This window comes from Thermobia domestica, chromosome 5 (assembly GCF_964235325.1).
Source record: "Thermobia domestica chromosome 5, izTheDome1.hap1.1, whole genome shotgun sequence".
Classification (NCBI taxonomy): domain Eukaryota; kingdom Metazoa; phylum Arthropoda; class Insecta; order Zygentoma; family Lepismatidae; genus Thermobia; species Thermobia domestica.
Window position 1 is genome coordinate 69,488,939 of NC_137458.1, and position 25,134 is coordinate 69,514,072.

A 25,134-nucleotide genomic window follows, 5' to 3' on the forward strand; every position below is an offset into this window, starting at 1 on the left:
ATATCTGGTATCACTTTTCTTTTTTTTTTCTTCTTTTTTTTTAACATTCCAATATAAAAATCAGAACTTAACACACTTTTTATTTCGTCGCATGATAAGCATTTAATCTGCATTAAAGAAAGTGGCGAAAGGAAAAAAAGAATTATTTCAAAGTGAATAATAATAGTTAAGTGTGCATATATTGATCATTTAGCCACCAAAAATGTGTTTGACATTCACACTGATTGCATAGCTACAGTAGTAGGCCTGCTTTAAGCTCTTTAATGGAATAGGCTCACTATGTAGTAATGTAGTTTGTCATATCTAGTCAGGTCTACTTAACTTTTGCTTGAAAAGTTATCAAATAAAAAACACACTAAACTTTAATTGAAACTTAAATTTACAAAATTTAATTGTTAATTAAGTTTTTAGAATTTTGAAATTCTAGTGTGTAAAACAAAATCCAGTGTAATTCAAGGACTTCCACTAGTGTGGACACGTTGCGATATTTTGCTTCGAACTTAGTATTTAGCGCCCATCATAATAACTTTTTAATTTAACTCGCGCCCGAACGTCTGGCGCCCAAATGGCTTCCCGCCAAAAACGTCCAGTGCCGAAAGAGCGGGGCCCAAACGTCACGTACCGCCTGAGATAGACTTACTTTTCACTTGAGCTCAAACTTAATACTTCCAGTGAAACTCATGCTTACTCGAGCTTGGGGTTACTAACCTCAGTTGGGTTCGCGATCAGACTCACTCCCGATTGTTTGCTTAATATTCAAGAAATAGCTCATAAAATGTCGCAGTTTTTAACTTATGGAATATTAATTATAAGTTGAGCCAACAAAGATGGAGGAGTAGGCGTGGTGAAGCTGTGACGTATAGCTTCATGATCGTGTAGTACGGGCACATCCTCTATTTTATAACACTCTTGTGTTTTAACGGCACGTAAGCTTGCAGGTATATTATTTATGGCGGGTGAACTTTGCAACGCCCACCCTTTTCGATGCGCATACTTACGAACTGGAGCGTGTCATGTAAAATAAATCCTTCGCTTCATATAGCTTTTGTAGTCATATTACAAATCTGTACACCATTGTTGAGGAACACCAAGAAAATAAGAGTTTAAAAGACATTAGAGATAATTAGTGAAAGATTTATGATTTCTTAACAATTATTTCTTGTACTAGTCGTCAACTTCGCCTGTTTAAAGTGGCGTATCGGCATGCACCGAGAAGAGTGTAGAAGGCATAAGAATACTATTTCTGCAAAGAAATTCAGTTTCAACAGTCTGTATGTCAATCATTTGTATTAGAAGCAGGGTTGTTGGAATTTTGCCCAGCTTTTTTTTTTTTTTTTTTTTTTTTTTTTTCCAAATCCTAAAATATAATTCAAAACTTGGATTTAAAAAAGAACTTTAATGTTATTATAATTACTTTCTTCAATCATATTTTTTAGTATACGTCTCGTTTCAGAGATTGCTTAAAATATATATTTATCAAGGGATTGTCGCCGGAACACCAAGATTCTTGGGTTTTTGAAGTAGAGAAGTGAACAGTTTCCTTCTTGTTGAAAGTTCAGTATCATGTGTTACATTGATTGAAGGAAACTAATCCAAGCAGTCGGATCATATTTCAGATTGCGGGTTAGAAATATCGTGCATGTTGATATTAACTTGAACATAAATTCTGTGGCTTAGTTCTTTCTGGGCTGCTTCTGGAGCCAAGTTCCTAGATTCAAACCATGGGTGCGCGATATATATATGAAATTTCGTATCCTGTTCTATCAGAAACTGATCCATTTGGAATTTTGTTATCCCTAACAAGTAAGATTCTTTACATTTGTAATCATACCTCGTACTCTACCAAAATACATCTTCCTTACCGCTTACCAATAAGAACTTATTGCAGCACACACATATTTCCCACGCAAACGATATAGCCTATGTTTATAGTAAAAACTGAATTTCAATAATCACCAAAGCATCCGAGTAACAGTTTAATCACAGACGTTTCAGTGAGATACTGTCATCATCATCAGTGCATATTTTGTTGAAAACTTTCATTACATTGTTCGGGTTATAAAAGCAAGTTCGTAAGTTTCTTTGCTCTATAATTTGTCTTATCTTCCCATCACCTGTCTCTGGACGTTAATTGAATAATCATTGTCATATGATGAGTCTGTGTACAAAAACCTTTGAAATGAATACAAATCTTTCAATACACTTTAGTCCTGAATAGCATATATGTTACTGTTCTCACTGCTTATGAAACGTTGGCATCTGTGAAAAATCGAATTGATGTGTGGAAAACTGTTGACTGTTTAGTAACTTATAGATTTTACATATTATTGAAAGTATATATTGAAATTCAGTTTACACCTTTATTCTAAGTCGACTATTCGTTCTTCTACGCACACAAGCACTACTGCAATCCGCAGCACTTAGTCCCTAAAAGCATACTTTTAACTGTTGTATCTCTTATAAATATTAAAAGTTGATAGCATGTGATACAAAACTATTTTAAAAATAGATAGGTGTGTGAAAAACGAACACCAGCTGGGTTGAGTTGAGTTGATTTTGAGTTTAACGTCCCTTTCAACGTAGAATAGGAACCACATGAGCTCCCGCTGGGTCGAAGTCGGGCCTCCCACGCCAAAGGCGCGTACGCTAACCGCTTAACAACGAAGGAGCTCACAAACACCAAACGTCATTTTGAAATAGGTAACATATTTATAAAAGCGGTATTGGGAACAAACTTAATATCTAAAAGTTCTTAATTGTGTATTATTATTATTATTATTATTATTATTATTATTATTATTATTATTATTATTATTATTATTATTATTATTATTATTATTATTGAAACTTACATTTGGGCATATAATGTTTATTTCTACCATCTTTTCATCTCTTTGTTGCAGTTTGTGATTGGGCGACAGAAAAGCTCGTTGTCTGTCTTCACAATTTCTAACCCGTATATTTCACGAACGCATTGTATCTTGCGACAAGAAGGTAAAACATGGAGCCTCACTGATAAGGTAGGTACTTTTCAACTGCTTATGTTACCTGTTTAGTGTGGATTTCATAGAAAAATGACTGATAGTTACCAGCAGGAGTAGATAATAAAATCAAAGAGTTGTAATTGAAATAATAGGGTTGGATAAAATTTTTGGCATTGAATAATAAATGGAATAAGTATTAAACTAAAGAACGTAAGGAACACTTGGATATAGTATACATGAAGCTGCATCAGTTCCCGCAGGAGCAGGGTGCTCATACCTTTAGGGATTATTCATTGAGTATGTACGAATAGAATAGAATAGAATAGAATAGAATATTTTATTGTCATTGAGCTTTACAAGCAATAGACAACGTCCGAATGAAATATACATATAGATACAGATATATAAAATACAGATACAGATATATATAAAATAATCATTACATACAATCAGTTATTCGTTAATATTACATATATATATAAAATAATCATTACATACAGACAATCAGTATTGGTTAATATTAAATATATATATAAAATAATCATTACATACAGACAATCAGTTATTGGTTAATATTATTATGAACAACCTAATAATATTTGAAATAAAGTGATACTGCAAACTAGGACACAATGTCTTGACATTCACTAAACTCTTGAATTGAGTAAAATGGATTCGTTATTAACCAGTCATATAACTTTTTCTTAAAAACCTTAAATGGCAGCTGTTGTATGGAGGATGTTAGTTTATTAAATAGCTTTGGTCCTATAACTAAATAACTATTTTTGATCTTCGATAATCTAGTGAAGGGTATATCAATTTTCTTACACAATCTAGTATTATATGTATGTACTTCATCTCTGAGTGTCATATTTGCCAGGTTTTTCTTAGTGTAAAGTAGCACTTGATAAATATATACATTAACTACTGTCATTATCTTAAGCCTGATAAATAGTGGTTTGCAGTGTTCTTTATCATGTGTTCCAACAATAATCCTGATGGCTTTCTTTTGCAAAACTAGAACATCATGTGCTTGGCTACTGTTACCCCAAAGCAAAATCCCATATCCAATTATGCTGTGAAAAAATGCAAAATATGAATTCCTCAGATACTCATAAGGAACTGTATCTTTCAATTTTCTTAACAGAAAGAGCACTCGGGAGAGCTTTGTACATACATATTTGACATGTTGTTCCCAGGTTAGTTGGCTGTCTATATGTATACCAAGAAATTTAACCTCAGATACATCATAGTTTCCTCTATCATTGCAGTGATTGAGACTAAAGGTTACTTTTTTTGTTTTATCTTGATTTAGCACAAAACCATTTCTTTTAAACCAGGTCGCTGCCTCTCTTAATGCGCCTTGAGCTTCTATATACACTTCTTCAAAGCTTGTATTTATGTTAAGTAGCGTAGTGTCATCCGCGTATAGAATTGATGTGGTATTAGTATTTAGAGGCAAATCATTTATCATTATTAAAAATAGTACCGGACCCAGAACAGAACCCTGCGGTACCCCATATTTCACTTCTAAGATGTTTGAATACATGTTGTTAACACTGACTATCTGTTTACGTTCCTTTAAATAGGATTTTACAAAGTTTAAACTGCTACTGTGGAATCCGTAATACGCTAACTTATCACATAGAATTTTATGATCAACACAGTCAAATGCTTTACTTAAATCGCAGAATGTAGCTAGAGCAAAACCCTTATTTTCAAAAACTTCATATATTTTTTTCGTTAGTGATTCTACTGCATCAATTGTGGATTTCCCAGATCTGAATCCAAATTGAGCTTCTAGAATTATGTTTTGCTCAGTCATATATTTATATAGCTGATCTTTAACAATAGTTTCCATAATTTTAGAAAAAACTGGAATAAGGGATATTGGACGGTAATTAGATGAACACGATCGATCTCCCGTTTTGTGTATAGGAATAACTTTTGCTATTTTAAGTGCTTTGGGAAAAATACCTTGAGAGAAACATTTGTTGAAGCATATTGCAAGGGGTTGCGCAATTTGATTAATTATAGCTTTTATAAGGTTGCTCGATATGTCAAATATATCCTTACTGTCCGAAGTTTTCATTTTTTTAACTACTTTTATGACATCATCAGGGCTAACATGGTTAATAACAAAAGAACTATTAAATGGAGTATGTTGACTTAAATACTGATACATATTTACATTAGTATCTGCATTGTTTTTCTTGATTTCCTCTACGGAAGTAACAAAATACGTGTTAAGAGTATCAGGCGACAGCGTAACATTATTATTGTTATTATTATTTCTATTGCTTACCTTGTTGATTATCTTCCATGCAGTTTTGCATTTATTTGATGATAATTCAATGCAATTTTCATTGTATGTTGCTTTCGCTACCTTTATTGCAGATTTATATTTACTCCTTTGAGACTTATAAATATCACTGGATTCACTAGTCATTTTATTCTTATATATATTATAATACTGCATTACTTTATCTTTCATGGCAGAGAGTTCTGGGGTATACCACGTTCTTTTACCTAACTTTGTTTTCTTTGATGAATTATATCGAACCACCCTTTTAGGCACACACATATCAAAAATATTTAGAAACTTTGTTAAAAAAAGATCAAATGTATCGCTGGCATTTAAATTATCATACCTAATGTTAACTTCCCAGTTTATACACGATAATTGTTGAATGAAATTTTGCAAATTAGTTTCTGTGATGGGCCTAGTTGCTATAAGTTCGGTGGTGGGAAAACTAAAGTTGCAGGATTCTACTTTTGTTGTACTTAGATTGACTAGCAGGGCATCATGATCTGAGAAAGGAAATTGACATACATTACTGGTTAAATATTCCGTTTTTACATTGGTAAATGCATTATCTAAGCACGCTGTGCCTCTAGTCGGTTTACGATTAATCACTTGAAGATTATGTTGTCTGAGTAGATTAAGTAACTCATGGACAGTTCGTTTGTCAGTAGTCACATCAAAATGTGCATTTACATCGCCCCCTATTACTATCTCATAATTATGCCAGTTGCTGAGAAATGCCAATAACTTCTCCAATTTTTCTAAAAAAATATTTGGATTACTATCAGGAGTTCTATAAACAGATACAATTATTAACTTGTACTGATCCAGAAAAATTGCAGTTGATTCAAATTCACGTTCAGTATTAAGAAAAGTTATATCTAATTGACGATATTCTATTTGATTATTAACATAGATAGCGACCCCACCATGTATGTATATACTCCTACTGTAACTATTTGCCATAGAAAAACCATCTATATTGTTGTATTGGAGTTCACTGTCCGCACTCCAATGTTCACTCACACAGAAAATATGTAAATCATTTTCGTAGGCAAAATCTGAAATAAGGAATGATTTGTCCTTCAACCCTTGTACATTAAGAAAGCATAGTTTAAGAGCATTGCTGGTCACTGAGTGTGTATCATCAGCTTTATTAGATAGTTGGGCTAATTGGACAGCATTGACTGAAATCGGTTCTACTCCCTGACTCATATTACCTTGTACATTTGATCGTTTATTAACAGTTACATTTCTACTTATATCATTAATTTTTAGCGACTTTGTTAGGTTTGAAGTTTCCACCCGGCCCCACGAAATTTTCAATTCATTCATGGAGTCGGGTGATTTGGGTTTTCCTGTACAGACCAAGGCATCGCTATTGCCTTTTTACTTTCTAATGTAGTGGCTATGCTCTTATCAATTATTTCACAGATCTTTATACTTAATAGATCCTTCCCTGCTTGATTCAGATGCATACCGTGTTGAGTATACATTTCCCTACCTAACTTACTGATATCAACCATATCAACATTCGTGAATTGATTACATACTGCTTTTAGTTTTAAGTTAGTGGCTTGTACAGCTTCATTAACACACGATTCTTTAATAAGGTCGTACCGGTAAGGAATGTTTACTACTATTAACTTACATTTATTCAAAACAGCTAGTTTATTTCTAATCCTACTCACAGCCTCACAACCTTCATTCCTAGCCACATCATTTGTTCCACTTAATATTACTACACAATTACCTTCTTTATTTACATTGTTCGTATTGATGCCAGATAACACATCAACACTTTTCGCTCCAGGCCTGATGTTCCCTTGTACTGCCAACTTGTGTTTAGAATTGTCGCTCACTTTCATAGACAGTCCTCGACCATGACTATCACCGTATATGTACACTTGCGACTCTGTCTGGAGCTTTCTTCTTGTACCAATCTTATTGATTGAAGCTTTGCGCACTTGGGATTGCTTTATCGTTTGTCCTTTGTTTGTGGGCATTCTTACACTTGTCTTCTTTTGTGAGTTTCCTGCCTGATTTACATTTGACCTCATATCCACTTCACTTTCGACGTTTTCTAGCACACTATATCTGTTTACACATACAACTGAACTATTTGAAACCACATCTGAATATTTTCTAGGTCTACTGTAGTTTACTTTCTGCCACTGGTTGGGGTTCCTTTGAGTTTCAACATCTGATTCTACTGACTTTACTTTTTGCTGCAATGCCTCGTTTTCTGATTTTAGGGACTTTATGTCATCCTGTAATACGTTTATTATTTGTACCAAGCTATCAACATCTACATTGCTATCACAATGGTTCGCTTTTACCGTACTTGAACTCATGTTTTCTCCTTGCACTTGCACTTCATCACTTTTAATCACACTTCCTTCCTGTTGTTCCTTGATATCATGAATCGTACTTTTTAATGTATTCACATCACTAAGCAAAATATGTACTATTTCTTTCAAAGACGAAACCTCATGTTCTGTCCGAACGCAACTAAAACACTTTCCCTTTACTGTGTCATTTTCCACCCGATCGTCGTTTACAAAGGGGGTAACAAAGCGACTTTTATTTAGTTATCGACTGATACGAAAATAAAAATGAACGTACCTGTACTTTATATCTGCATGTGTAGTGCCCTTGTACTTTATCTATGACTGTGTGTGTGTGTGAGGGAGGGGGGGAATTTAACGCATATCGCATGTCTTGTGCACGTGGATACTTCTTACTATTGCACTACGTAGAAAATTTATGCTATTTCATGTAGAATTGGTAATAGAACACAGAAGAAACGCAGATCAGGGGGTTCTCATGTATACTATTACCGAACACTTATGTACTTGACGTGGGGCAATTATAGCAGGTAAACATAAACCAGAGAGGAAACAACCGATGTAAACTCATTTTTACGCTCCTATAGGTGCGATTTCAATAATACACAAAGATTGAAAAAGTGCATGACTGAACCGGGACTCGAACGTGTGATCTTTGGCGTACCGTCCCGATGTGGTAACCTCTACGTTACCTAGTACGTTCCCAGAATAGCCATGAGTGAAAGAACACCGAAGAGTGAGAGAGTGCATTGATGTTCTGGGAGCGGACTGGAGGACGTAGTGGTTAACGCATCAGCCCGGTACGCCGAAGATCCCAGGCACAAGTCCCGGTTCAGTCATGTACTTTTTCACTCTGAATATTACTTAACTTGAACTGCTTATGTTCCAAAATAATATCTTCTGTTTTAATTTTGACAAGTACCACACTAATTCTGTGTTATGGCTGTATTATTTGCATGAATTATAAAGAGAAATCTTAAACCTATGTAAGAAATAGTTGAGATCTTTTTCCTAAACTCCCAACTGCCACAACTGTCTTAACCTGAGGGAAATATGGCAAAATCTTCTAGTTTCTATTGTACTTACAATGTACTATGTTTTTAAATGCTTTCTATCTCATTTATAAGGAAGTTGTGAATAAAAACGCCGGACAGTAGAAACGACTGTCATCTTTTTTTTTTTTTTTTTTTTTTTTCTTTCTTTCGTACCGTACAGAAACAAAAATAAAAGCAACACAACTATGAAAAACTCACAAATAGACTTTAAAGGTATTAGATCTCAGTTTACTTAAAACATTTACAGCCTCTGCTTATTTTGGAAAATGTAAGTAGCCTATATTGTCAGCTACCTAAAGAGACTGGGTATTGGCACAACGTAACTACCGACTTCTCAATCAAAATTTGAGTCCAAAGCTATTGGGAAATAGTCATTTTTATACTAGAAATTCATTTTAAATTTTTTCTGCTATTTCGCTGTCTTCTACTATAAATGGGCTACGTCCATTGAAGAAAAAATGCACTTTACTTCATCAACATCGAAAAAGTTCTTTACCTGTAATGTACGTATCTATGTCACAGATGTTTATGAAGTCATCCAAATCAAGGTTGGACCCACCTGAAAAAAAAAAAAAAAAAACATCTTAAAACCCACCTGTGTTTTTGACCTTTTTGTTAGTGTATTATTGGTACAACTAAGGTGCTCACATTAAAAGTTATTTTTATCAGATTTTGAACTTCTTTTGGGCGAATTAGATGCTTTCACATTAAGGTAGACAACAACATTCAACATAAGATCTTTATAAAGTTCTGAATGCACTGAATGAATGAATTAAAAAAAAAAAAAAACTCACCTTAGCTTGAGATAATTATGGAACAAATTAACGTGTGGATTATGGTTATAGCCTATTTGAAGTAATATAGGCAATTTTATATTTTAGAAAATACTGTCCGTAAATAGTGTGCTCCCTGACTCGGCGCTGCCGAGGGACGTTCTTCCTCATACGTTGACGGGTTTAAGGTAATAGGTGCCGGTACTAACAGTAAATATGTAAATACATTAGTAAAACTATTAGTCTTGGTTCTTAACTTTGATGGTAACAAAAGTATTAAGTAAAATTTGGTTTTCCAACTACAGTTTAGTTCAGTCATTTGTTGCTACTCTCCAAATAGGCATTTTGTAGAATCAACACCAGCAATAGCGTAAAAATTCTTGTCAAAATTAAGAAGCTTAATGCTCGGAGCGCCGAAGACTACGTACGCTTACTATTTCAAGCGCTGCATTCAAACTTCAATATTAATGGAAGTTTCGATGTACAGTAAAACAATCTGCATTTTCAGGGAAAACCCGTCGTGAAAGATGTGTTCGGGAAATTCCCGCAACTGAACCCACGAAGCATCGAAAGTGAATACTTCAACAATAAAATTATTTATTTTACGCTGGAAGATATTTAATTTCATTTAAGACATTTTGAAACATTTACTTCATAAAATATGAATTATAAACCTATATTTGTTAATTGTTTTAATATAAAATTAACGCTAGGCAGTGAATATGTTATGAAATTTCAGTGTGACGAATAGAAGCAGTTTTTTTAACTGCTTGCAACAGCTACTAAAACCAACTTTATATATATATATATATGCATGCTTATCATGTGAGGTGTTGTGCTAAATAATACATATTACACTGTATCGAGCTATAAAACTGAAATACATGGAAATGATATATTCTTGCCATATTTGCCCCACGTCACCCTATATTTGTATCGCTTATTTCCATTTTACCTGAGAATAGATATTATGAATGATTTTCTGCAATATATCAGAGTCTAGTCGAATTTAATCTTCTCATAGCAACGTATTATTACTTATTTTACATACTTTTATTTTTTCTTACATTTTATATTCCTTGAAAACTCTTAGATTTCGTGCTCAGAATCCTTAAGAGAATTCCTATAGAATAAACTTATTGTTTCGGTGCTCCCAGTTAACTAGCATAAACACTTTTTTTATTTAAAGATTCATCTAAGTAAGCACAACCCGAACAACTTATTACGTACCAAACCCATAATTTAAACTAGTGTATAGTTTCGTTGATATAAGTCCACACAATTTAAATTACAAAGACCGAAGTTGTGCAGCAGGGTTGGCTGGTTTAAACCAGCTGTTTTTTTCAATAAAACCAACTGGTTTAAACCAAAAAAAGAAAAATGTTCGTAAAAGTGTAAGTGTTTGTAAAATCTTCATGAGCACACATTTGTCGGTTATCACGTTTCACTCGCGTATAATTTTCGTATTATATTCAGACCTAAATTCTCCATTCATTACTCAAAGAGATTATACTACGAAAGCAAGTTTTTTTTTTTTTTTTTTTTTTTATAGAAGTTTATGAATGTTTCTTATGTGATTTTTTAATAATGTTTACTATTGATAAAATACATCGAAATTCCGTACTTTTGTAGGGGTGGGGGACTCATACAAATCCCATGAGAGACATTTATCGAAATCAGAAGTATCTTTGGTATCTATTTATGTATAAATGGGTCAGAGCCAAAGTGGACTCAAATAATTCGTATCTTTGTTCACTTTTCTTACTGATATGCAAATTAAGTCGTTGTATTTCTTCAACTTGGACTAAATTAGTTCTTCTGCCCGATGGCAGAACTTTCTTTGTCTTTCTGCGATGAACTTTTGTAAGTCAAAAATTTTCTGCAGAAGAAATACTTCTGATTGTAAAAATATGCTTTACGTGACATAAAAAACGGTTCAAATTACATTTATGCCTCGTCCGTGCATTTAAGACATCTACACATAGCAGGCATGTTTTTATACTTTTCTGTTGGCTATTTTCTTTTTCCTCTGGCAATTTTTCTGCACAGGCGCGGCAAATTATCTGCGATCACATCGCAGATCGCGGCATGTTCTGCTATGGGATTCTTCTGTACTCTGTGGTATTGTGAAATTATTCATATGTAATTCTGTATAGTGGCTTCACTTCTGCAACTATTCATCTTTTTGTCCTGAAATGACTCGTGACAATTTTAATAACAAGTACGTAAAGATCAGTACAACGTATTTTTATCAGGAGTCGTTCGTGAGTGAGTCGGCAGACGTATCACATTTGTGAACAATTAGTCCCGGTTTCGAGTTCAAATGGAGGACAGTTTCTCTCGAATGTAAGCCGAGAAGCAGTTTGGATTCCGCTTTAAGCTTACTTGACCCCTTCCAGCATAACCCGGTTGTTGCATAGTAACACCAAGGCGAAACAAACTTATTTCTATCATATGTGGCATAAATATATAGAGGAAATTATTTAAACAAAAAAAAAAAAAAAAAAAAAACTTTTTTTTTCTGTTTTTAGTAAAAACTATGGTTTTTTGCCAACTCTGTTATGCTGCATACTTATATCCCATCAGTGTTATTTTCTCTGGTTAGTCATTTATATATCATGATTTGTAATTCGTAAGTAAAGTTTTTCTTATTTAGTGACTTTTGTAAGTTGTATATGAATTAATGGAATATCAAACCTGAAAATCTATTCTATACAGATTTTACTTTGTTTTTTTCTCAAGTTGATATCTTTTTCGTTAGGATCTTCAAAGATGGTAAGTTAAAAGTATGCAAAGTTCGAAATCTGTTGATGATGCCAGAAGATAAAATCTGATTAGGCTTCGAAATATTGTAGATGATTATTAATATCAATCCTCAAGTGACATGGAGGTAGGTATTATAAATGTTAGTACGTTGGGTTTGTCTAGGAACGTGAGACATATCTGAGGTATAGGTGCTTTTTTTTTTGTGTGTGTCCTAAACCGTACATGTACAATTTTATATGTTTGTTTTTAAGTTGCTAACGAAAGAGTATGCACTAAGTGTTTGTTGGTTAAATTGGAATTTAGCGTCCCTTTCAGCAGCGAGGCTATATGAGACGTGGCACTACAGCTTAACGTGGGATCCGAATTACATGATCTTCCACTGAGAATCGAATCCGGATCTCCCGCGTCAAAGGAGCGAACACTAACCATATAGCCAAGAATGAACTATGCACGAGTTGTATATTAGTCCTTGGCTAGTAACTGTAATGTCTCTCAAAAGTGAAAACTACCTCTTATAAAATATTTCATTGACAACTTCTAAATGAACTGAACAGTTAGATATAACATTAGCACTCATAATATCACATTGTCTAAAAAGTATAGAGGCTTTGGAGGTTAAAATTGTGACTGTATTTATTGTGATTTGAAAATGCACTTAGTGAAATCACATATACACGATTTTGGTCGATGACCTACTATTTTTCCGGCAACACCATAATGCTGTCGCTATAGAACTTTGGTTTCTGGTCAGAAAATTGTGCAACTTGTTTTTCTTTTACAGGCCTCTTTTAAAACTAACTTAACATCATTTAGGGAATTCTGCAGAGACCAAAGTAAATGATAGCCTGAGGGTACCAGGTCCTAGCTATACGATGGATGTATTGAAACCTTTTTGTCAAATTCTTTCGACTTCTGACGGGTCGTTAAAATTGTATGAGGTCAGGCGTAGTAAGCGTTGTATATACACCCTTTCTGTTAACCAGTTCCGACTGTTTCTTTTAACGTGCTTGGTGCACTCACACCAACTGTCGACAGTACAGATCCTAGTCTATCATTCTGTCCTTCGGCAACAGCTCCTGATGCACGATGTCCTTCCAATTCCACTAAATGCACAGCGTAACCTAAGTGGATATCAGTGTTGGTTTTGACACATACTGTGGAGATTTGGCCCCGATCTCTTCGCAAGTGGTTGTTGTTGGTTATCCCCTTTCCATTACTCGTGATCAACCGCTGCAGAAATGGCTCGAATTCGTTAATTTTCAGTGGAGATTCGCAGATAGAGGAAATACTTTTGAAAAAAAAAAAAATGAAATGTTTGAGTTTTACGTCCCACGCTTATGCCGGTTAGGCTAAAGGAGACGGTGATGATGAGAGATGAGTGAAATGGTGGAATGAAGAAAGTGGGAGGAAACGGGAGAACCCCGAGAAAACCCACGAGCATGGTGTTCGTTCACCACAAAGTTTACTTGGCGGGGGCTTGGATTGAACCCAGGACCCCAAGCACCAGAGGTGAATGCTCTACCACTGAAAATACTTTTGAGTTAAGGGTCCATGGCGTTTAGGCGCAAGACGTTTGAGCGCAAAACCTTGTATCCAAATAGGTTTACCTACCTACATTATGTTACAGTGTATGTCATAACTAGAGCCCAGATGTTTAAGCACTAAAATATGAAAATAGGCACTGGAAATAAAATAAAAACTTTCGCAAATATATTAGCAGAAACTAAGAATAACTTCAGCAAAGTTTCTGCACATCGTACACTACTTGTTTCTAGCAGTTGAAAAGAAATGAGAAGGAATTGCAGCAGACTGTCTACTATTCGGGTGTGTGTATCCGGTCTCCGTACTATGCTGCTTAGTTTTAAAAGTATATTTCTGTTTAATAAAACAAGACATACGTAATAAAGATATGTAATTTGTGTTTTAAAAAAAAAAAGCACATTTTTCGTTAATGTTTAGTTACTTTAAAGATGTGACTGTATATTCATACTGCACTGTGTACTTGATTTTTTGAGTCAGACATTATAAAATGTATCTTAAAATGTGTACAATACTTGCACTTAAAATACTTGCAATACAAATTTTTTCACTTTTTCTATAATAAATTATTAAAACGTATGGTACAAGAAGAACAACATTATTTCCAATAAGGGTGTGAAATCTGTATGACAGAGCTCTCAATAACCACAGTCAAGAACGAACAACCACGCCGAAGCAGCTCATCGTGGAATGCAGCCGGAGCTTCAAATGGACCATCCGTCGATTTGGCGCTTTATTGATGCACTTTGGAGGACACAAAAAAGTAGGATTTAGTGTACGAGGCAATGCTTCGAGAAGAAGAGCCGCCCAAGAAAAGAAATTATATATTCAGGCAATGAAAGAATTCGCCGTATTGTATATAATTTTGAAACTGTGGACATTGTAGAATACTTGCGGGGTTTTCCCCATAATTCCGCCATGGAATGTTAATGTATTGATAAATGTAACATAAGACAAAAATAAATTATTCAATATCTATATTAGATTTCACTACTGCAGTTATCTCTGTTGCATATACATTGTAATAAGCAGTAATACATTGCTATGAATAGCTATGAAGTTATAAATACCCAAAGTGCCTATTCCTTTACGCTAAAGATGATATAAAGGTAACTTCACAGAAGTTTATTTTGGAGTGTCATAGGATTTATTTTTATTTTATTTTAGCCCAATACAGATTCATGCTGAAAAAAATCCACAGGTCATGGCTCTCCGATTTTCTTGAAATTAGGATATATCATTCTAGAAACAAAATAATTAGACCCATATATTTTTTTTTTCTTTCCGCGTTATACAAAAAATTACTACAACTAAACCCAGCATTTCATGCAACTGAGACTTTCAGTGACTCTTTACCATAGGTCATGCTATAACAACGAAAATTTAGTTTTTGAAGATAGCTTTCTTAATAAAATTGGGACCAGACTTCACCTTTCCTTTCTTTCTTTTTTTTCTTTTTCTTTTTTTTTTTTTAATTTTAAGTTGTTCAGTTTTTCTTTATGACAGCTTTTTGATATTAGTGCCTATTTTCAAGGCCTTTATTGCGTAGACATCGGGGTTCTAGTTATGAAATACATTATAATCCATTTAAGTATATTAACCTTTCAAATATACGGCTTTGCGCCCAGACGGCCGTGCCTAAACGTCTGTGCCCAAACGTCCTGCTCCGTAAGTCAGACCATGTGGCACCCAAAAGTCGAGTTTGTTTTTTACAGCCATTTTTCGCCAAATGGTTCAGCATTGTTAGATGATGGATGTTTAGGTCGTTGGCGATATCATGGCTGCTTACATGCCGGTCTTCCTCGATTTTTGCCAGAATATCCTCCGCTTTCCCTACGATCAGTCGTCCACTACAAGGAGCATCTCGAACATCTAAATTTCCAAAACGAAAGCGACTGAACCGTGTTTTTGAATTTTGCTTTCGATAACGTATTTTGCTCACAAACAGCACAAATTCTTTTTACGTGCGTACGCAGTATTTGCACCGTAAATGACAAAATTGTAAAATGCAGCTTAGTTTTACGGAAAGGTCATTCATCTTCACAGTGCAATAACTTCCGTTATTCTAAGAATTCCAACACGTTTTGCACATCTACTAACTTCAACTGTCAGCTGTCAAATGACTTTAGCCCAGACTCGCTGCATCTCGTATATCCTGAGATTTGAAACACTTTTCCATCTCGTGCACAAAAACCTCAATACTTTTTAGGCTATCTGTTATAAAACGCATACCCTAGTGTTACTAAAATATTTGTAAAAAAAAAAAAGTTTTAAACCTGATTACTTGTCAGCAGATTGCTTGAGAACACCGTTATAAGTTTTTTTCTTCCTTATACATTAATTTTTTATCTATAAAAAATAAAATAATAGATATCTATAAAATATAAAATAATAGATAATTTCAGTTACTACGTTTTTGTGTTAAGTATGTAATTATGTGTGTGAGTATTGGACTCAAAATATATTTATTTTCCGCAAGTTGGCGACTTCCATTGGAATCAACAATGGTCAACACAGACAGATTTCATTATAATTAGACCTTGAATAAGACAATACTTTCTACATTCAACCTCTTTCATTTCAGAGTTCATCCGGAACATTCTTAAACTGGGAGAGAGTACAAAAGGATGTTTCTTTGAAATTAAATGATGGTGATGTTGTGCAGTTTGGACCTTTGAAGGATTTTGCTTTTATATTCCACTATCCAACTACGTGTGAACCTCAGAGTAAAAAGATGAGAAAGGACGACAGTGGGTAAGTTTTGTTAGACTTAAAAAATATATATTAAGAATTTAGAGTGAAAAACGGGTGAGTCAAAATTATATTACTACTCAGATGGTAGCAGCTTACCATTCATCAAATGTAATAAAGAATTTACATGTTAGCCTTAATCTGTTCGTTATCATGTTGAACACATAAAAAAAAAAAAAAAAAAAAAAAAAAAAAAAAAAAAAAAAAAAAAAAAAAAAAAAGCGATTAGCAGCAGCACCATTTAGATCCTGTACACACTTCATGGGGAATGGATGATATTCATTTCGTATCAAGTCCTGAGTTCATCGTGGCTAAGTGGTTAGCGTACGCGCCTTTGGCGTGGAGACCCGGGTTCGATTCCCGACGGGAGCTCATGTGATTTGGATTCCACGATAATCACTAGGTCAACGTCTCATATAGCCTCGCTGCTGAACGGGACGTTAAATTCAGAATCACCTCATCTCACCCGTATCCGTCCTTTAGGTCATTGATGTCGCGAACTTTCCTACTATGAACACACTCCTTTACTATTTTCCATAATCAGGAATCATCTGGGGATTGTGGCAGTGTTCCACTACGACCAATCAATCGACCGGGAAATGCATGGTCGAGATAGATATGAGCAGTAGGAGCATAATGAAGTGGCACCATCTTGTGCCTGCAAGTCGGATTTGTAATAATAGTTCATCAGTAGGGTGCTGCTGCAACATCTTTAAGTACATGTCTGACATCACTATGGGATAATCAAGAAAGCGGGGCCAATTACTTCAGTGGCGGTCACAGCATACTAAACCTTAAAGGAGTTACGTTCATGTCCCGGAATGAATCAAAGATTTTCTATTTTTTCGAAAATTTTCTATTGCTGTAGGATTGCCCTTCTTTAATATAGGACGGACTTTGCTAATTTTCCAAACATCAGGATAGAGAGAAGTTTTTAATATGAGATTATAGATGTGACATAGAGGTATCTTCAGAACTTCCCCACATCCCTTAACAATGTACGAAGGAATTAAGTCAGGACCAGAGGATTTAGACGATTTTAGCTTTTTAATGGCATTCACATAATCTTGTTCAGTAATGGAATTGATCACAAGACAGTTATTAACATTTAGGATGGGAGAATAATACCCATTATAATTTGGATGACATGAAGAGTAAACGCTTTTGAAATATTGAGCAAAATTATTGGCAATGGCAGAATCAGAAGTAAGTATTTGATTGTTATATACCATATGACTGACTTCTAAATTATTACTCTTTTTGCTCTTAAGGTAATTCCAAAAGCATTTAGGGTTTCTCCTTAAGTAATTTTCTGATTTCCTTATATAAAGTTCATAAGCTCTATTAATAAGAGTTTTAGCTTGTTTTCGTAACTCCTTAAATTTATTCAAATTATAAACCGAAACATGCATATGTTTTCTATAGTATTTTTTTTTCTTTAAGTATACTAACAATTTCCTGCGTAAACCAGCAGGGGTGACGGTGCCTTTTGAATATTTTCTTCTTGGGCACATTACTATCGATAATAACATTTACAATATTATAAAAGTAATTCACTGCTAGATTAACATCTTTTATAGTAAGTAACTCTGACCAGTTTTGTTGCCTTAAAGAACTATATAAATTAAGGAAATTAGCTTTACTAAAATTATATACAATACTAGTAGTATGTTTGATACGCGAAATAGTGTTATTAAGGTACAGTTGAAAATGTAATGAGGGATGATGTTTATCTTCTTCTAATAAGGGATACATATTTCTAGATATGTTAACTTCCAACTCAACACTAGAGAGAACTAAGTCAAGAGTTTTACCATGCGCATTCTTTACTGAGTTCGTTGATCTTAAATTATGAAATGAGATAAAGTTTGCCAAGGACTTAACAGATAACGTCACCATCTAACAAATCAAAAGAGCAGTCTATAATTGAAGGAATATTAAAATCACCAACTATAACAATATTATGAAATTGTATATAATCTATTTGTTGAATTTTTTCAAAGAATTCAAGATATTTTTCCACTTTAGTATTCGGTGGAAAGTATACAACAATGACATAAATATATAACTTTTATACATAATGCTTCAACATAATTTATAGCAATCGGAATTTCAGTAACACTATAGTTCTTTAAAATTGCTATAAGTGCATCTCCTCCATCCTTGTGAATTCTATCATATCTAAATACATTATACCTTTCATCAATAAATTCATTATTATATATACCGTCACACAGCCAAGTTTCGGTCAAAAGTATTATGTCTATATTAGTGGCTGCAATACCTGTGTACAGTTTATGTAATTTGGTTCTAATACCCCTAACATTTTGATAATTTAATAATAACGTCTGATCATTGCTGTTCATATTTTACGTTAAACTTCTGACCTCATCAATAGTAGTGAGAGTATATATAAAGGAGTCATCAGCCTTTTTCCTTAATTTGATATTACCCGCATAGTCAACCCAGAGGAAAGCAAAGTTTTTCTCTCTCTTAACCTTCCTGGCCTCACTAAAGATTATTCTACGGTGTAATGTCAAACTCTGGTTGACATAAATAGTCCCACCTACTGACAGACCCAGATCTTTACAACTGAGATTTCTTTTCACTTTTCTTTTTGCAATGAATTTATCCTTATCTGATCTCCTAACAAATCTAACAATAATACCTGATCCTGGTTGGCTGGGAGATTTCTTCAACCTATGACATACATCTATCATATCATTAGTAACACTTATGTCCAATGCTGTACCTACTCTCTTAATTATATTATTAACATCTTCATTTGGTAAGACAGGAATACCTTGTATCTCAATTGTGTTCCTTCTACTATACTGGTCCAATTCATCTACTTGAACTTTTAATTTGTCAATTTGTTTTTTTAACGATAGATTTTGATTCTTTAATTCGTCAATTGTATTCATGCATTTATTCAGTTCCTCAGTTTGATATTTGATGAGGTTACAATTCTCATGAAGTTTTTCATGGATGGTGTTTAAGGAAGCACCTAACTCATCCTCCAGTCTTTTATTAGAGCCTTTAATTTCGTCGACTTCCTTTTCGATTGATAGTAACAAATTGTGTACTTCAGACAAAGTGGGGAGTTTTGCAGCCTTATCCACAGAACTGTCACCAGACATTGATTTCGGTCGGGCCTTCTCACAGTCTTTACATCGCCATACATTATCTGAGGATTTAAGAAATTTCACATCTTCTTCCTTCAAGTCAACACAAGCACTGTGATAAATATTGCTGCACTCCTTACACTGAATTTTTGAATTTACATCTAGTCTAGACACTGATTTCGAACATTTAACGCAGAGTCCCATGATGTACCACTCAAGAGAAAAAAGAAGAAAAAGAAGAAAAACAAAAACTATGTGCACCCTAATAATATGCTCCCAAATTCTTCTTTTATTTAAATGATTGGTTTTCTGACAGGTAAGAAACTAACTTTTTAATATTTGTAAATATGCCAATTATGTAACACGTATTTTTCACCAGTTTTTGATGTCACTACTTGAATTCAAAGTGTTTGCTTGCACGCACCTGGTACTACGCACTTGTGAAAATTACCAAGAGTGAGTTAGCAATGCTGAACAGTTTGTTTACATTCGATGCTAGAGTATCACGCAAACCGATAAGTGGATTTTATAATGACCAGTGAAATAAAATGAATGTATACCATATTTGTCGATGGCACTGGTACTTACTTGTCAATGCAGATACATCAGCTGCCTCTCACTTACAGAAAAACTACTGAATCACATTATTTAAACTGGAGCACATTTACAGTCACATACTCACAAGGGTAGCAAACTCACTTTAGTAGTATTGTATCACCTGATTTATATGTCGGAACAACAAGTACTTGCTTCCACGTTGAAGGATATACACCTGTACGTAATGAAACGTTAAATATATTTGCTAAATTAGTTGAAAGTTCCGTTGCACAAGCTTTTATTACATAATAAGGAATATTATCTGGATCTGGAGTAGTGGTCGGTTTAATTAGTTTAATTGCTTCCATTACATCTAATTCAGTAACGGTAGGAATTTCGATTAGGGCACTATTACTAACGATATTCTCAGGCAATACCTCTTGACCAACTTCTAAGTTAAAAGCTTCATACACACTCTTAAATGCTTCAGCAATTTCGACAGTGTCTTGAATTAGTATACCATTACAGTTTATGTGCTTTGGTACTTGTTTACAGTCAGACTTTTTAAAAAATGTTCCAAAAACTTGAGCTGTTCTTATAAATACTATTTTCTGAGCCTGAATAATAAGATTTTCTTGCTTCAATGTATCTCTTTTTTACAAGTTTCCTTAGGTCTAAATATCTCTGATATGTCATCGTTTGTTCTTTTGGCTTTCACAAAATATTTAGTTTTTTTTTTTTTTTTTTTTTTTTATTTATTTATTAGTGCTTTCAATTCTCGCGTCATCCATGGATCCTTATATTTTTGTTTACAACCAATTGACTTCTTAGGTACATGCTCGTTAAATACAGAATAAATTAAATTATATAAAAGGTCAGTGGCTTCATTGACACTGTTACTGCAATTATTTATTAAGTTAATTTCTCTAATGCCTTTGTAAATGCCTAGGAAATTTGCTTGTTTGAAATTATATGTATCGTACTGAGGAACTGGACTATATTTACCACTGTTTATAATTTTCCACTCAACATAAATGGGGGATGGAAGCAATAGACTTTAGTCAGTAGCGGGATGTCAAAATGCATAAAACTGTTACCGGTATCTATATTTGTCAGCAACAAATCTAGTACTCTTTCCGGATTACTATGATCATATGACTTGTTCTTCTGACTTAAATTTAAAATATTGCTTAAATCAAATATTTTTTTCTACTTTTTTCTTCGAATAATAATTTTTAGTTGTTAAGTTACCTGAAATCCAATCTATACCTCCTGCGTTGAAATCTCCTAATATAATTACATTAAAATATTTCGTCAATATAAAAGAACATAGCCAATCACAGTAGTTACTAAAATCTTGAAGTAACATGTCGGGAGGGAAATAAGCTAAACATAAAATCAATGGGGTACTGTCAGGAATTAAAATTTTTGCTATAATAATGTCTAAGGATTCGTCAGGGGGATTAAGGATTTCATAAGAATATTCATTTTTTTTATTAAAAGTAAACACCCCCCACCTTTAGAATTGTTTGTGAGGGTTAGATTTCTATCTTTTCGTATCACACTGTAGTTTCTGGAGATTTGAGAAAGATAACGGTTTTCCTTTTTATACCACGTTTCTGTTATACAATAAAAATCGTAGTTCTCACAGTTTATTTTGTGTGTAAATTCTTTCTCTTTTGTGTTCAAACCATTAGAATTTTGATAGTATAGTTGTAAATATCTCGTATCCATTGATTATGCATTAGTTACCTATTGTTGCTCTCTTCCATTCCGATCGCTTGCCGACGTGGGTTACCACTGTTTCATCCTTCAAACGTCCCATGAACCTTGTAAACAGTACTCCTTCGAGCCACATGTCTGAGTTGCACAAAGTAACAAAATGTTTTTCATATACACTAACATAAAAGGATGAATAACTGTTGTGTTTTTGTTTTTAATTTGGCACACTTTACAACCTCAATGTTTGCACTATCTTTAATAAATACACTAAGTTCATCACACGAAACACTAGGGTGAAGTCGAGTCACAATCACTGCGGATACACGAGGTGGTTTTTTGTTTACCTTTAATTTATCACTAGCACTTCTTCGCTGCATTAGATTTGAGCTTCGTATAGGTTCGCGTGATTCATGGTTTGTTACGATTCCTGGCTGTTTTGCTGGATTAATACGCTTGGAGCGTTGGCTTACAACCTTCCATTCACTATTGTTTACATTTTTTGTAACTCGCTCCGATGATATGTGGTTCACTTCATTAACCTTGACATTGTTTTCATTCGAGCATCCTTGCACTATAACATGGTCAGGTCTGGGTGATTATTTACAACTTCTGCAAATGTCTTTACTCTGTTCTTACTACTTGCTGTCACTAATTCGTTTAATTTGATGTTTTTTCCTTTACAGATATTAATTCTGCTTTCAATGCCTCATACTTGTCACTTATTTCCTGTAATATAGATATTACATGGTCTAACTTTTCATTCACTACACTACAGCATGAAACACCTTTTGAGTTGTTATTTGAACAATTAGTATCTGAGGATTTGTTTTCTTTATGTTCCAAAACTTCACTATCACTAGAATCACCACCATAATTGTCTATTTGATCAGTGCCTATGGAACTTACGTGCTTCCTTAATGTAGAAGTAACTGCTGTGTTGTTGTCTCGTTGCCTTATGCAGTTTTAACATTTATATGTTGAAATGCCTTTTTCCGAATACATTTCGTATTCAACACGTCCAAACTTCAGACAGTTCTTTACATGATATCTATTGTTGCATAGACATGCTAAAATTAGTTGTTTTCCAAAAAATGGCTTACGACACAGACCACACGTGTCGTCAGTTGGCGCCATCTTGAATAATAATAATAATAATAAACTCAAGGTAGGTGCATACCGTATTGCAAAATTCATTCGAACACGTTGAGCCGTTTCCCGCGATGTGAAAACAAACACAGGGAACATTGGTTTCAAAGTGAAGAAATGTATTATTGAAATCCTCCCTCCACTTGAAACGAAAATTTTCAAAAATGCCCAGTATGATGAGTTTAAATACCGAGTTTCATCTTCCTAACTTGGCGATTTCGCGACTTACTGTACTTTTCACATAAATTTTGAACCCCCTCCACCCCGTCCCTGGAATGCACCTTGGAATAAAAATAATATGATAAAATTCCAGCTCAACTATGATAGATACTAATTATGTTCAAAAATTCATTTCAAACTGTTATCTCCGTGATGCGATCACAAACAACAGACAGTATCGCTTTGAATGTAAAATACGAAATTATAGAAAATGCTCTACCCCCTTTAAAACGGGAATTTTCTAAAACGCTGGAACAAGAGCACTTATTTTTTATGAGGAGTCTATATACCAAGTTTCATCTTCCTAAAGTGAGAGGATCGTGAGATACTAAATTTTTCGTATAGATTTTTGACCCGTGTCCCTCGCTCCGCTCCTGAAGAATACCAGCTCTAATCAAAGTAACAAGATAAAACCGAGTTCGAGGTACGTGATAATTACATCCAAAAATTCATTTCAGACGGTTTAGCTGTATTTGCGTGTTACGATTACAAAATCCTTTTCATTTTTATTATATAACAGATTATAGTTGAACACTGTTGCAGCTGATTTAATCGAGCACAAATAAAATTCGGTATGAATGATTCCCAAACTTTTTTTGTAAGGGCATTTTGTTCTGGTGAAGATCTCTTGGCAAGTTGGAAACTAGACATGTGCTAGGAAACACAGTTGAAGAAAGTAATTATAGTCACATCAAGGTTATTATTTCAATCCATGTTTTCAAATATATTTTTTGGAGGTGAGTGTTTTTTCATGGGTTTCTATTGTGGGTTTTACCCCAAAAAACCTAATGGGAATTTTTGATCTGGGGAAATTCCAACAACCTTGGTGAAAAGTTACTTCATCACTGAATGCCATTAGAGTCAAAATGTCTTCCTGAATATTTTGCATTTTACGTAAAATATGACATCATTTCTCTCTAACACGATTTTTCGCCATTGTTAAAGCTGGGATGTGGTACGGTCGCATTCAAAGGCCGTGTGTTTCAAGATATTGTTTTTTGGGATTCTAGATTGCAGCGTGTGGTACCTCGAAGTACTCTGTAATAGGCTTTGTTGCATAACAGCAACGTTCAACTCACGTCCTAAGATCTTGGGCGTTCTAGCCTTACAGTTCCTCGATAATAGATCGCTACCGATCCAGTTACCACAGACACTTGATGAATGCAGCGAACTGTTAAACGGCTTGGCGAGTTGTGTGCAAATCGCTGCCGACCTATTCGACGGACTACAGTCTGTGAACCTTGCGCTTCCACCGTGCTTGCTACAACTCTTCCTCGGTCAGTCATTGTGCAATCTATAAAAACAAGAAAAGCGCGATGAATTAAGTTGAAGGTGTCGAATCTCAACTGGATACAAGGGTCCGTAACAGGTTCTACAGACGAAAATTTAAACTGGTTTGCACTAATCCAATGCCAACTGCCTGATAATCACTTTAGGATTTCACTCGTGGGAAGCTCAAATGATGCGTAACAACTCAGCACATGAAAACATAAACTGGTGTTCTGGGATATGCGAGTAACTTCACATAACGTATATTGTCAACAGACGAAATTGACTCTTGAGTTTCTTTTCACATTTAAAGATTATATTTTAATCTTTGATTAACTCAAATTAATGTTTGTACTCTACCCGAACAAAGGGGAGCTCTCTTAATAAAGCACGGACACAAGCAGTCCAGCTCTCAGTGAGGCAGGCGCGCGAATCACCTTAGGATGGCACGCCCGGCTTATGATCAAGGGCGGCCTACAGAGCAACTATCAACACGGATCATGCGTCGACACGAGCAGAAACACCACTGGAGATTCCCTTAACTAACTATGGATTTTTTAGACACAGTCCAATGTGGGTGGAAGGTGAGAATCCC

General features: G+C 34.5%; 1 protein-coding gene across 1 annotated transcript in view; it reads left to right on the top strand.

Annotated features, from left to right (window-relative positions):
- Positions 1–25,134, top strand: part of LOC145685958 (uncharacterized) — a 93,863-nt gene that overhangs the window by 13,308 nt on the left and 55,421 nt on the right. The window contains exons 2-3 of the mRNA XM_081758744.1: positions 2,904–3,020; positions 16,355–16,524. Coding sequence (XP_081614870.1) covers positions 2,904–3,020; positions 16,355–16,524 — 287 coding nt within the window. The remainder of the gene's footprint in view (positions 1–2,903; positions 3,021–16,354; positions 16,525–25,134) is intronic.